This window comes from Rattus rattus, chromosome 17, assembly GCF_011064425.1.
Source record: "Rattus rattus isolate New Zealand chromosome 17, Rrattus_CSIRO_v1, whole genome shotgun sequence".
Lineage (NCBI taxonomy): Eukaryota > Metazoa > Chordata > Mammalia > Rodentia > Muridae > Rattus > Rattus rattus.
The window spans coordinates 14,103,683-14,118,449 of NC_046170.1; the positions used below are offsets into that span (position 1 = coordinate 14,103,683).

The window sequence follows — 14,767 nt, forward strand, 5'->3', positions numbered from 1 at the left end:
GTGGCATGTTCTCACTTAAAATACGGAAGCAAAAAGCAGCTGATCTCCTTAGAAAGTAGAAAAGTGATCAGTGCAGGCTGGGAAGCAGGGGAAGAGGAAGGGAAGGAAGAGTAACAAATACAGGGGTTCCTGGTTATACTTAGCTGACAGTTATCTGTGTATTGCAGCAAAAGTGGTACAAGGAATTTTTTAATATTTCTAACACAATGGCACATGTTTAAAGTAGTAGCCATATGCTTATCAGCTTTATCTAATTATTACAGTATGTATTGAACTTTTACTATGTGCCAATTAAAAATAGACATAAGCTAGCTGGATTGTGGTGGTATCACACGTTTGTAATTGCAAAATGCAGGAGACAGTGACAAGAAGGTGACAAGTTCAAGGCCACCTTCAGCAAATTTAAGCCACACAGGGCTACATAGTAAAATCCTATTAAAATTTCAGTAAAAATTAATATAGGTAAAGTCTTTAATTTTAGGTATACTTGCCTACATTTATGTAAGTGAACTACATGCATGTTTGGTGCCCTCAGAGGTCAGAAGAGGGCATCAGATCCCCTGAAGCTAGAATTACAAACAGTTGTAGGCCGCCATGTGGCTACTGCGAACCAAACCTTCTGGAAGAGCAGCCAATGCACTTAACCACTGAGCCATCTCTCCAACCCCTAAATAAAGACACATCTTTAACTATTGTAAGATAAACCGACCATGAAGTATAACAGATAAGCAGTAGACACAAAACTGGGAGAACCACTGGACTCATAGGATTAAACCAAACATAAAAGAAAATGATTCCCAATACTAAAAGATGGTTGGAAATTTGAACACTGAGGTATCTGATAATAGCAACTGCTTATTTGTTTTGACTATGGTGGGGGATAGGATTTGTGTGTGTGCACATGTGGGCACCTGCATGTGGAGGCTAGAGGTCAGCCTCAAGTGTGTGTCTTCAGTGGCCCTCCCTCCGCTTTTGCTTTTGAAGGCAGGGTCTCTCACCAACTAGGCTGGTCAAGCTGGCCCCAACAATTCTGGAGAGCTCCCTAATCCACCTCCCCGTGCTGGGCTACAAGCCCACTGTGCTCAGCTCTTTCACTGTGGTGGAGAGTAAAGCAGATATTTTATTGACTGAGCCATCTTTCCACCCTTTTTTTCCCAAAATGGGGGTGGGGGCAGAAGTAATGAAAGACAAAGGTAAAACAGGATTAGCTGAATTGATTATTAGTAAATTTTTAAGAGATGGCTTTATGTGTATATTATATATTTTGCCTTCTTTTACATGTTTAAAGTTTTCCAGTTGAGAGCCCTTAGATTATCATAAGAATATCATGGAAATAAAAACCTTTATTAATAGGTTGGTAAATAGTCCATCATGGTGTCTGGAGTATAGAAATCTTCCCATTTCCTCTGTGTGCCTCTTTCTGTCCTTCTATATCTTTCCCCTCATAACACCGTAGGATACTAAAGCTGAAGAGTTTCTTGTTTGTTTGTTAGCTTTTTGGTTTGGTTTGGTTTTTTTGCCAATAAAACTGGGAAAAGGAGAAACACTCAAGTCATCTAGAGAAGAGATACTGAAAAGAAGTAGAGGGAGACATCAGTGATCCTCAGCTCCTTGCTGCTTGCCCTGCTGGAAGATGGGGAGTGCAGGGCAGTGGTACTACCCACAGGCTGCAGGCACAAGTGAACCTCAGGGCAGAAGACATCAAGGGTAGGGAGGTGTGGAGCAGCCCGACCTCACATGGAACCTGCCCCCAGACCCCCAGACGACAAAAAATCTCAGCCACGGTTCACTGTTTTTGGTGCTTCAAAAACCCTGAACCAGGCCAGCAACTCCTTGACACACTGCAGTTTCCACTACCACAAACAGCCATGCAGTGGAGAGGACAGAACAGTAAGTGCGAGGTGGAAAGAGGCAGTGCAAAGGCAGAGACCACGTGGACGTCCATATTTCATGCCCTCGCTGACGGTAAAGGGCAAGGAAGCTACTTTTGCAGACTCAGTCTTGAGACTTGAGAAGGAGGGGCATAGACAGCTTACCTACCCCCACCTTACTTCCTCCATAAAAAATAAAATAAAAATAATAAAAACGTAACAGGATAGAAAGAAAGCCTTCAAAGAAAACTCTTAAAAGTTGTGATAAAGATGCTGTCCACAGTTGATGGCATCTGGCAGGGGTGCAGGTGGAGAAGGGGCTGGCCATTGGGTTTGACCATGCTCCAGCGAGTATATGGGCAACACAATTTGGACTGCTTTTGTTTTTTTCCTTTTTGGGGGGTTGGGGAATCTTAAGGGTAGGGTGGGCCTAGGAAGACTGGGAAGTGAGTATGATAGGGGCACATGATGTGAAATTCCCAAATAATCAATAAAATATGTAATAAAATTATACTTTGTATCGTACTCTGACTTTTTCACTCAGAGAAAGTACCATGTGGCTGCCCTCTGCATGTCTAAGGCGTCAGACCATGGTGCTCACAGTTTGTAAGCACTGTGCTATGAAGTGAGGAGCATGAACAAGTGCTGTGGCACAGGGACAGTTGGTAACTGAGAAGACTGAGTAACGTGTGACTAACATAGAAAGTGCTTGGGTACACATATGAGACAGGGGTGACTCGTTCTAGGCATGATGCAATGGCCTAGTGTGAAGTGTCACACACTACATGGCCTGTGATGTGAAATTGATGATATTTTACTTCTTTTCCACTCATTTTAAGATTATAGGAAATTACACCGATTAAAACTTTGGAAAATTAAATGCACATTAGGGGACTGTGGTTTTGACCATTTTTGTATCTTCTGTATAGATCCTTTTTATGTTTCGGGAGGCATCCATGCTATATATACAAAGAGGAATTGAGCAATTGGGCAGATTAATAAGAAAAAACAAGACAAACCAACCAGACTTAACAGATGTCTGTGTAACTGTTTATTTCTCTCTCGACTTTTGTCAGTTATTACATTTTCCTAATGGTTGAGCACCTTAATTATGATAAATGTGTTTATGATGAGTAAAACGTGAGGGAGGGGACGCTGCCAAGGCCTTCTATGCATACAGCTAAGTGGTGGAAAGAGGAGAGTTGGAAGCCCAAGGTCAGCTTTAGTGAGCTGGTGAATTCAACTCCAAGGCAACCTGAGCTCCATAAAATGCTGCCTTGAAGACAGCTAAGGCTAGAATGTAGGAAAACTGAAAACACAGCTAATAACATTGACTGTTAGGATAATACAGTCGTGAGCAGTTTTCTTATTTCCTTTACCCGTTAATTCCGTGGGATCGTTATTATAATGAGGAGACTATATTATGTAGGAATATAAACACTTCTCTGTAAATAAAGTAGGAAGTTTAGATCTTAATGTTTGGTTTCGTGGTTGAGACAACTGAAAGACGAGACCATCATTCTTTGATCTGTGACTACTGAAGCACCATCCTCCTGCCCTTCAGGTTTTCAGTCAGCTGTTACGGTTCCGTCTAATGTATTGATTGTGGATCTTAAATTGGGAAACTCTTTAAAACTCCTGTGTTCTGAAATTACAGATTTATTTGAGGTTCCTAGATTATCAAATGGAACACTCGAATGAATGCAAAAGAAATTTTGTGGCAGTCTATGATGGGAGCAGTGCTATCGAAAATCTGAAGGCCAAGTTCTGCAGCACCGTGGCTAACGACGTAATGTTGAAAACGGGAGTGGGGGTGATCCGGATGTGGGCAGACGAAGGCAGTCGGCTGAGCAGGTTCAGGATGCTCTTCACTTCCTTTGTGGAGCGTAAGTACATAGTTCAAATCCACCGCATCATGCTCACTCGTTCACAGTGTGCCGACTGCACACCTTCTGACAGAGAAGGCTTTGTTTTATATCATCATTTTGTAGACCTTCACACTGCACTTTTTAACTGAGCAGGCACAGCCTTTCTCCCCCTGACTTGCAGCAAACCCTACACCGAGTCTGAGTTAATGCAAGGGTGAAGATGGCCAGGGCAGAATCTGGGAGTCAAATTACAGCACATGATCTGTAACAGAGACTGACATGCCATAAAAACACTAATCTGCTTTTAAACATGTAGCGAAACAGGTTTATTTAAAATGCATTAACATGGGGCTGGGGATTTAGCTCAGCGGTAGAGCGCTTACCTAGGAAGCGCAAGGCCCTGGGTTCGGTCCCCAGCTCCGAAAAAAAGAACCAAAAAATAAATAAATAAATAAAATGCATCAACATTAATTTTATTACAAACCAGCGAGTTATCCAGAGAAATCATATTTAACTTTTTAGCTGTTAGTGCTTTGTTCACATGAATGTGCCTCCAGAGGTAAGAAGAGGATGCCGAAACTGGAGTTAGGGATGCTTGTGAGCTACCACAGGGGTGCTGGGAATTGAACTTGACTCCTCAAGAACAAGCGTTCCTAACCACCCAGCCCTCTCTATCCCCAAGTAATACCCATCAGCATGAATAACCATGTGTCCAAAAGCATGTTGAGAGGAGTAAGATATTGTACCCAGTTTAAAAATGTTGGCTCTTATGCAGGAAGAAAGTGTTGGTGTGTAAATCATAGCATTGGTCTCTGTGAAGACTGCAGACCTAGGGATTCTCTAAGGATTGTCTAGCCTGAAATAGTTATCAGGCAGGGGATGGTGGTGCACACCTTTAAAGCCAGCACTCCAGAGGCAGAGACAGACAGATCCTGAACTCATAGGTTTGTGAGTTCAAGGTCAGTCTAGTCAAGATGCTATCACAAGAAAGAAAGGTGGAGCGGGAGGAGGAAAGTTACCAGCTTGGCTGTTACTGACTTCTGCAAACCATGGACACATACCATGTTGAAGGTTTTGTCGGTTTTTTTTTTTTTTTTTTTTTTACTTTTATTCTTAAATAGTTTTGAATTTACAGAGATTTACAAAAATAGTAAAAATGTTATACTTCTATTCAAACTTTCTTATTGTTAACATCTTTAAAAAACAAGATGAAAATTAGCATTGATATACTATTAGCCAGTCTATAGACCTTCACATATCATTAATTTTACCCTTAATGGCTGTTTTCCCTTTTCTTTAATGTCTTTTTAATGATCTAGTTTGCTACAGTGCTTTCAATTGCCAAGGATCCTGGTCTTCTCCATCTCAGCTACCCAGTCTTTACACGGGAAGCGTTCTAGTTAGTGTTTTAATAAACTGTCCACACATTTGGGCTTATGGGATGTTTTCCAAATAATTCACCAAGAGCACGCATTTCATCTAGAGTACTAACGCACTTCCCAGTGCGTCGTGTCAGTGGAGTGTGGGTATGGAGTGCTGTCAGTAATGCTACAGTAGTGACTCCACTGTTTCCTCACAGGCACGCCAGCCTTCCCTGTGACAGAATACTCTCTTGCTTTATTAGTCTTTGGGGACTGTGGAAACATTTTGCACAGCTTACTTCAGCATCCACTGAAGAATTCAGTCTGTAACATGCAGTAGTTGTCTGTTCAGTATTTGCCTGATGACAACTTTCAATTTCCATCATTCCTTCTGCATATTCTAATGGGATTTTTGCTGTGAGGACAAACTAGTCTAGGCTTTCCCTCAAGTATATATTCACTTATTGTGTGCACTATTCCTAGAAAGACATGAACAAATGTCTGTTCACACCAAGTAAAAAAATCAATGACAAAAAAAATAAATAAATAAATAAATAAAAATAATAAAAAAAGGGGGTTGGAGATTTAGCTCAGTGGTAGAGCGCTTGCCTAGCAAGCGCAAGGCCCTGGGTTCGGTCCCCAGCTCCGAAAAAGAAAAAAAAAAAAAATCAATGACAAACCAAAGTCAAAATGGTACCAAACCCCAACTTTATGAACCACTGAGTTGTACCATGGTTACTCACAAGAGCAGAAATGGCTGAAAGACAGCTGAATCACCACAGTCCACTCCAGCATGTGACAGCTCACAGAGCTGGAAACCTGGAGCTCATCACACAACTTGCAGGCAGCTCAACTGGTTGGAAAGCAGCTCAGCTGGTCTGAGAGTCTCTCAGCCGTCCTCACTACCTACATAACCGGGGAGGGAAAGGACTAGTGTGTGTGTTTAGTTTCAAGGACTTACTCAAGTCTGTTTACTTTTCCTAACTTTAAGAGCTTCCCTACGGATAGAGGTTGCTGTGCAGCAATTGTATATGTACCAGTGAGCTTCTAGGTATTTATTCTGTGATTACATTATGATATATTTCTATTATTATTATCATCATCATCATCATCATCATCATCATCATCATCATTATTATTATTATTATAGAATTCTGGGATTTTGTTGAATAAAGTCCCAGCTTCAACCCCATGAGTCTCTTAGTGTGCCTCCTCTCTCCCTCAGTGTCCAGTAATTACTTTTAATACTACACTTAATGACATTACTTGGTGAAAAAGGTGCACTGTATTTTCCCAACCCTAGAACTAACAGTATTTCTAGGGACTCGCTTCCTTTTAGTACTAGGAAAAACATGTCTAAATTTCCAAATACATTGATTTCTCTAACCCCATTATACACATAATTTCAAAACTACTATTACATATATTATCTGTGTAAGGAATGTCCTAATAGAGTATTTTATTTGTGTGCAGTTCTTTTTTTTTTTACATGTTATGGTAAAATACACATCAAACCCATTCTACGTGTTTGTGCAAAGTAGTGGTGCTTAACGTTCAAGTACATCCACCTTACACAGTTATGGCCATTGTCTTAGTCACTGTTTCATTCCTGTGAAGAAACGTCAACACTCAGGCAACTCTTAGAGAAGAAGCCATTTAATCCAGGGCTTGCTTACAATTTCAAGGGGTTAGGTCATTATAATCATGGTGGCGAGCATGACAGCACATACGATGCTGGAGCAGTAGCTTAGAGGAGACATCCTGATCCACAGATTAAGAGAGAAGACCTGGGCCTGACATGGGCTTTCGAAACCTCAGAGCCCAGCCCCGGAGATGTATCTCCTCGAACAAGTCCACACTTCTAGTCCTTCCCAAATAGTGTCGCTTCCTGGTAACTAAATCTGAGCCTGAGGGGTTGTTCTTATTCAGACAGCCACACCACACCATTGCAGTGTCTCTAAATGCCTGACAGTTTTCATATTTGCTCCTTGAGACCCGGGTTTCCTAAGAGCCCATAACTTCCTGTTTCCCCAACCCATACTGAGAGTCAGTAGAGGCAATGAGATACCAGTTACATTGTGATACTGTGCATGAGGTGACCATAGCCTGGCATTCTAAAATCACCCAAAACTACCACTTATAGGAAAAGATATTACAGTCCTGCCTACATTTTAACGAGGTTTATTGCATACTTATTGCGACAAAGACATTGATTGGAAAGAAATATATTAATCCAATACATTTTTTAGATCTTTCGCCTTAAAAAGAAACTTGGGATTTTGGGTTGGGTTGGGTTGGGTTGGCTTTTTCAAGATAGGGTTTCTCTGTGTATCCTTCTAGTCCTGGAACTCACTGTAGACCCACGCTAGCCTCAAACTCAGACTTCCACTTGCCTCTGCCTCCTGAATGCTGGGATTAAAGACATACACCACCAAAGAGCAACTGAAAAAAACTCGTGTGTGTGTGTGTGTGTGTGTGTGTGTGTGTGTGTGTTTACTCTGGATTTCATGGTACTATGTGCTCAGTTTTGTCTGCACTGTAGAATATTACCTTACCAGAAGCAAGCATACTGTATGATGATCCAGCATAATAAATGTTCACCTGTACATAGGAAATAGAGACATAAAACATTGTAGAAACACCAAAGAGATTAAACTTTTGAGAGAATTAAGGGTATTTTCATAGATGAGAAAGCATTTTCTTGAACTAGGCACCTATAATGTCAACACTTGGGAGGTTGAGGCAGGAGGATCGCAAGTTCGAGAGGTCAACCTAGGCTATAGGATGAGACTCTGTCTCAGAAATCCAATATAAAAATAAGATTATCTTGAAAAGCAGATGGCATTTACAAACAATAGACATTCCCGTCTGAAAGAGCTACCCCCCACCCGGCTAAAGGCAGACTCCGAAGTACAGAACGACTTTTTTTTTTTTTCTTTTTTTCGGAGCTGGGGACCAAACCCAGAGCCTTGAGCTTGCTAGGCAAGTACTCTACCACTGAGCTAAATCCCCAACCCCCGAAGTACAGAACGAATGAAGATGGGTTTGCGGTCAGCATGCCACTGTTCTCGTAACATTGCTTTGTTGTTGCTTTTCCTGCAGCTCCCTGTACAAGCAGCACTTTCTTTTGCCATAGCAACATGTGCATCAACAATTCATTAGTCTGTAATGGCGTTCAAAACTGTGCATACCCTTGGGATGAGAACCACTGTAAAGGTAAGTCCAGTTCGAAGGCATCTCTTCTGTGAGGACTGGATCCTTTCATAAGGGCCTAAAGCTCCCTTTCTACAGGGGTGCTTACCGTAGTTGTTACAGCAGAGCTGCACACAGTAGCACTTTTACAAAATAATTTATTTCATCATTTTAGTGATGTTATAGAAGAAATATTTAACAAAAACATTTCTTGGTAGAGTACATTTTCAAGTATTCAGAAGTGTGCCTCCATATTTTATGCCATGTTTTATACATTATTGTTGAACTCAGTATTATAAATACCCTTTATGTAGTTACCAGATAGTTTAGAGGATTGCCTCAAGAACAGAAGGACTAATGTGACCAACTGAAAGGTTCCTGCAGTGAGAATGTAGGCACTGTCTAATAACACCAGCTAATAGATTATTACAATGATGTAAAAGTCATGCATCAGAAAACACTTTTTCTTTCTTTTTTCTCTACATCAAGTTATTTCTTTTTTTTTTAAGATTTATTTATTTTATTTATTTGAGTACATGCTGTAGCTGTCTTCAGACACACCAGAAGAAGGCATCGGATCCCATTACAGATGGTTGTGAGCCACCATGTGGTTGCTGGAATTTGAACTCAGGACCTCTGGAAGAGCAGTCAGTGCTCTTAACCACTGAGCCATCTCTGCAGCCCAAGTTATTTCTATTTCTCACATATACTCTGAAAGGTAAATGTGACGATGATAGGTGTCTGATACCTATAACTTGGTTGTCACTTGAGTTGGAAAAATAAAATCTATCCATCTTTCATCTTTCTAAGAGTTGAATAAACAAGTTCAAACAAGCACCTTACTGTGGGAAGCTGATGTATAATCTGATGGCCTTGAAGTATTTCATCACTCCAAACAATAGACCATGGTGGTGCATCTGGATGGTTAGTCTGATCCCACAGATATGAATCAGCACAGCAGTTTGTTGACGCTGCCTTATAGCAGAAACTTGATAAATCAAGAGTGTTTTTTTATATTTTCCATATTAATGTAATTTGCAAATTGTAGGCCCTTGTTAACCCTTTGAGTAAGGGAACCAAACACTTCAGTTTTTCTTTGTCCTAGCTAACTGTATCACTATTTGTTACTTGACTCAGAAAGCATGGAAATAGTATTTCCTATTTGTTTAAAAACCAGTTTTTCAGTGTCTGATATATTTGACCCAAATTTCCTGTTTTGCCTTAAAATGACTAACCAGAATGTATTCATCCTGTAAATGAATTTTGAGAAACCTCAACATTTCTTTCTTACAGAAAAGAAAAAAGCCGGACTGTTTGAACAAATCACGAAGACTCATGGGACGATCATTGGTGTCACATCAGGGATCGTCCTGGTCCTTCTCATTATTTCTATTTTAGTACAAGTGAAACAACCCCGGAAAAAGGTCATGGCTTGCAAAACTGCATTTAATAAAACTGGGTTCCAGGAAGTATTTGATCCTCCTCATTATGAACTATTTTCACTAAGAGAGAAAGAGATTTCTGCAGATCTGGCAGATTTGTCAGAAGAACTTGACAACTACCAGAAGCTGCGACGCTCCTCCACGGCCTCTCGGTGCATCCATGACCACCACTGTGGGTCTCAAGCATCCAGTGTCAAACAAAGCAGGACCAACCTCAGTTCCATGGAACTTCCCTTCCGAAATGATTTTGCACAACCACAACCAATGAAAACATTTAATAGCACCTTCAAAAAAAGCAGCTACACTTTCAAACAAGCCCATGACTGCCCTGAACAGGCTCTAGAGGACAGAGTGATGGAGGAGATTCCCTGTGAAATCTATGTCAGAGGGCGAGATGACTCTGCACAAGCGTCCATATCCATCGACTTTTAGTTGTTGACTAAAGGCACTGTTAGGATGTGTGTGTGCAGCCCACGCCAACACCCGTTGTGTCACCGCGTCCCATCTTGTCCTATCAAAGTTAGAAAGCCCTTCATCATTTATCATAATGCTGACGATTTGATCTCAGGCAATCTATATATGTGAAACCAACTAAGAAACAATGTATTCGGTGGAAAGAAGTCATCTGTTGCTGGTATCTTACCGACAGACACCACCAGCCCAATAGCAGTTGAGGAGCAAGTGGTCACGTTGAGTCAGGTGGAGCAGCATGGTGGTGTTAACATCGGGTACTGTCTGTGTTCACACAGCCCCATCAACTTGATCTCACAGTAAATGTAAACATTTTTCTTTATATTCCTTTTGTCCTCCTTTTTTCTGTTATGCTTTATTTGCCTATAGTTTTACCATTTCAGTTTCCTGTGAAAGGGGATAATATGTCACTTAATTCAGCATGGGCATGGTTTGCTCTAAATGTGTAAAATATGGCTAGGACTGTCATGAGTGACAGTTTAAGACACAGTCATATTTTATTTCTTCCTGACTGATTTCTACACTGTTGTCTTTAATAACTGCACCTTTAGTTCTGCTTTTCTGTGGGAAGTAGTAGATTACATGATTTAGCACCTTTAAATCATGTTTCAAATTAGTTATGCTACAAAAGTAATAATCCTGGGGTACATTGTTACCAGATACACATGAGTGGAAATTTGAGAAGGATTAAAAACTTGTAGCAGCCTCTGAAGTTTTCCCCATTGGGTCTCTTCAGTGACAGAAATTCACCCCAGTGATCAGGGTCCTGGGATTCACTGGTGTGCAGACCTTTAACTGTGGCTCCACGCAGAGCCTCTCAGATCTTGTTCCCTCTCATCTGTCAAAGATTTCTTTGTTCTCTTGGTATTGGTTTGTCTTTGACACATGGCCATGGTTGGTGGAAGCTTAAAGAAATTCTCCGAGAAACTGTGTGAGCCTTTACATAGCTTCCGCTTGAGACAGTGCATTTTTCTACCCATTGTCAAGAAGAGCAACTTCAACTTTTTTTAAGCTGCACTTTTCACCTTATGTTTTGTAAAGTATATAAAACAATAATTTATAAACATATCAAAACTCATTGTGTTTTTTAGACTTTTGATATTATTTGATATTGTATAAACTTTATTAGATCCAGATTTAAGACATAAAAGACAAATTTCTTTAAGTGCTCACAGTAGTGACTTTGTGTAGAAGTATACTGTGTTGGGACTGTACTATAATTTATTATGAAGACCTTGCCCATGGTGATGTGTACATGCATTTTTCTTTCTTTTGCTGCTGTGTTAGTTGATAATAAGTTTTTCACTGTGTGGTATTTATTGTTCTAAATCACAACAGAAATCTTATATTAAAGAATACATTAATTCATGATCCTTCAATTACATTATTTGTATCAGGAATCCTTTGAATAAGATGTGGATGGGGAAGAAGTCATATTTAATGATAACCTGTACAGGTAATGCCATTTTAAAGAGGCAAATTCTCAGATTCTATATTGAACTTTAGATTTCTTTAATCTTTTTAATTAAGTACTATATCTGATTTCTCAGATTACTTAAGACTTCAACCTTCAGTGTGATACACTTTCTGACCAAAGTGTATTTTCTGTATGACTTTTTTTATTTGTTTTATTTATATGAGTACACTGCAGCTGTCTTCAGACACACCAGAAGAGGGTGCTAGATCTCATTACAGATGATTGTGAGCCACAATGTGGTTGCTGGGAATTGAACTCAGGACCTCTGGAAAAGCAGTCAGTGCTCTTAACCACTAAGCCATCTCTCCAGCCCAACATTTCTTTATTTTTAAAAAGGAGATTATAAGAATATGGGAAAACCTACCCTTGGCATAAGCATTTTTTAAGTCAGTAGACAGTCCTGCTTTGTAAAACAGAACATAGAAAAGTAAAAAGAATCTCAAAACATAGTAATCATTGAATTATCCAGAGAAAAATTAGATAACTTTGTTCTTTCAGTAACTATAAGCATTTTATTAGATGACTTGGGCCAGCCACCATTCCAACAGCATAGTAAATACTTAAATTGATAGCTATGATACCATAGTGAAATAAAAATTAACATACTTCCTTTATAAATTATATCCATCATAAATAGTTGTCACACTCAACATTAGTTTTTAGATTATGTGAGTTTATAATATGCCTTCATACATGTAGCTGTATTTTTATTTTTAACACTATACCCTATTTTAAAGTAATTTGAACGGGTTCCCAAAACAGATATTTATAGAAAATACTGAACATTGCAACCATGTAAATTTGCATGATATCATGCAACTCGGCAAGAGAAACTTGGATGATCATTTGGTTCTAAATTCTCTGACTACAAAGTTGTTCCTTTTCACAGGAATAACACTTATATAAGTGTATAAGAAAACACTTACATTCGGAGGCTGAAGTGGAAATTACTAACTTAGTAATGACAAACATGAAATTTAGCTGTCTTACATGAATTATTACACCTTATAGAGTACCCATGTTAAACACGCTTCTGATGGAGAATGCAAAGCCAAGCAAAGATGATAAACCTCTCCAGTGCGAGAAAGTACTAAGTACCAGCTATAGGATATCAGAACACTGCTGTCTCTCATCCCAAGTTTACTACAAGCTGTCAGTTCCCAAGTGGCCACAGACTGCAGCCTACACATCCCACTGTCTCAAAGATACAGGAATAAACTGTTAGTCCTCTGTAGAAGAGGGTTGTTCAATATCAGTATTTAAAAACCAAAGGATACTCATACTTCACATCACAGATCTGAAGAGCTCCCTTAGCTGTGGTTTAGGAGGGCCTTTGTCACCATCCTACGTGGTTTGTATAATTGCTGAGCACTAAGGAACTGCAGTCTGCACTGAACGTTTCCGTAGTTCAGATACTACCTAATGAGACCACTTGCTTGTGTCAGGAACATGTCAGCTCAGATGAGAAAAGGCTGCCTGTACTTCCAGGAGTAATTAGCATTCAGAGATTACACTTTGTTGCAAAATGGTCTCTGCTGTATGCCCACATTTCTTTACCACAGACGTTAGAAGAAACACGCCTGAATCGCGTTGATTGTGGACAGAAGGAACTTTCTCCAAGAGAGATGAGCTAGTCTAGTTTTGTTAATGAGAAGGTAAAACTCTGAAGGTGAAGTAGCTCCCGGTGGCCCCCAACTCCTAGCCCAGTGACCTTCCTTGGCTTCTCTCCCTGCTTAGCTTTTAAAAGTCATGCAGTTCTAAACATCAGCCTAGATGTTCCACGCAAAGCTCGTTAGTTATGCTTCCTTAAAATGCAGTGCTGTAATTTTGTATACATTGGGGGTTTCGCCCTCCCTTTTTTAATTTATGTAACACTCTTATCCTACCATTTTTGTTATCAGACTTCCTTGGCACCTGCAAAATATGTAATTACTGTGAATTCTTCGTCAACAGCGCTGGTTAGCAGCACATGGGGGGATGCCACAAAGAAAGCCTCTGTGCTTTCACTTTTGTAATTTTTTTTTAATTTAAAAGAAACAATGTACACTATAGAAATTAAATGTTGGGGTAGTGTATCCTGAGTTTTTAGAATGATTTTAGTCTGAACCACTGTAAGAGAACAAGCTGACCTGGGCTATCATTTTAGCTTCCTACATCATCTGTTACCTGTTATACCTCTCCTGGTAATCCGCTCTTCCTTACCCGGCTCTTTAAAAGACTTTGATTATACTTCTGAGATTGTTTACCGGCTCACAAAGCCTCCAGGCTAATGACGAGGGTGCACGGATAGCGAGTACTACCTAAACCCGTTTTTTTAAGCAGTAGATTTTTATTAGAGATAAACTTCCAGATCATGTAAGAATTCTTGTATGCTTAATCCATATCTGGCACTTTAAAGTACTTAACCCTTAAAATGCAAATAAAACTTCCTTTTTTGATTTTCTTCCTTGCCTCAATTTCTGAAGTGTATGAAAGGAGAACATTTAGGCCTCTTTGGACATTCACAGGCCTTTTCTACAGTCAGAACGTCCCGTTTGCTACTTTCCAAATAAAATAGTCGTAGTTGACATTTATCTGATAAAGCAGCTGCGGGTGGTTATTATCCCTAGGAAGCACTGTTTACTTTTAAATGAACAGAAGATGAGCTTTTTAAAAACTAGTGAGAGCTGAAGAGATACCTCAGGAATGAAGAGGGCTTACCGAGCTTCCAAAGGATCGCGCTCCCTCTGGTGGCCACTGTGGGTTCCAGGTATGCATGCTCTACATAGAGACATGCAGACAAAACAACCATATGTATAGAATAAAACTTCTTACTCATATCTCCTGAATTGGACTTAAAGCCCACTCAGCAAGAGGGATCGTGCCTAGCTCTGGAAACCTAGCCAGCTACCCAGGGCTACTGAAGTCCTAGATCTTGGCGGAGACCCTACTAACTGCATTTGACTAAACCAGCATGATCCCCAACTACATTCTAAACGCTTCTCCTTACACCCACAGGTAAGTGTATTCCTCACCCCCTCAGCAAGGAAACTTCTCTTTGCAATGGAAGGAGACCATTACAGAAAAACCATAACTGATCAAATTG

At 40.0% G+C, this 14,767-nt stretch overlaps 1 protein-coding gene across 1 annotated transcript in view; it reads left to right on the forward strand.

Moving 5' to 3' along the window:
- Neto2 (neuropilin and tolloid like 2) overlaps window positions 1–11,576 on the forward strand; it is a 55,720-nt gene extending 44,144 nt beyond the window's left edge. Inside the window, 3 exon segments of the mRNA XM_032887418.1 lie at window positions 3,529–3,757; window positions 8,203–8,316; window positions 9,586–11,576. Of these exon segments, the coding sequence (XP_032743309.1) occupies window positions 3,529–3,757; window positions 8,203–8,316; window positions 9,586–10,166 (924 nt within the window). The 3' untranslated portion in view covers window positions 10,167–11,576.
- Window positions 11,577–14,767: the final 3,191 nt, after the last annotated feature.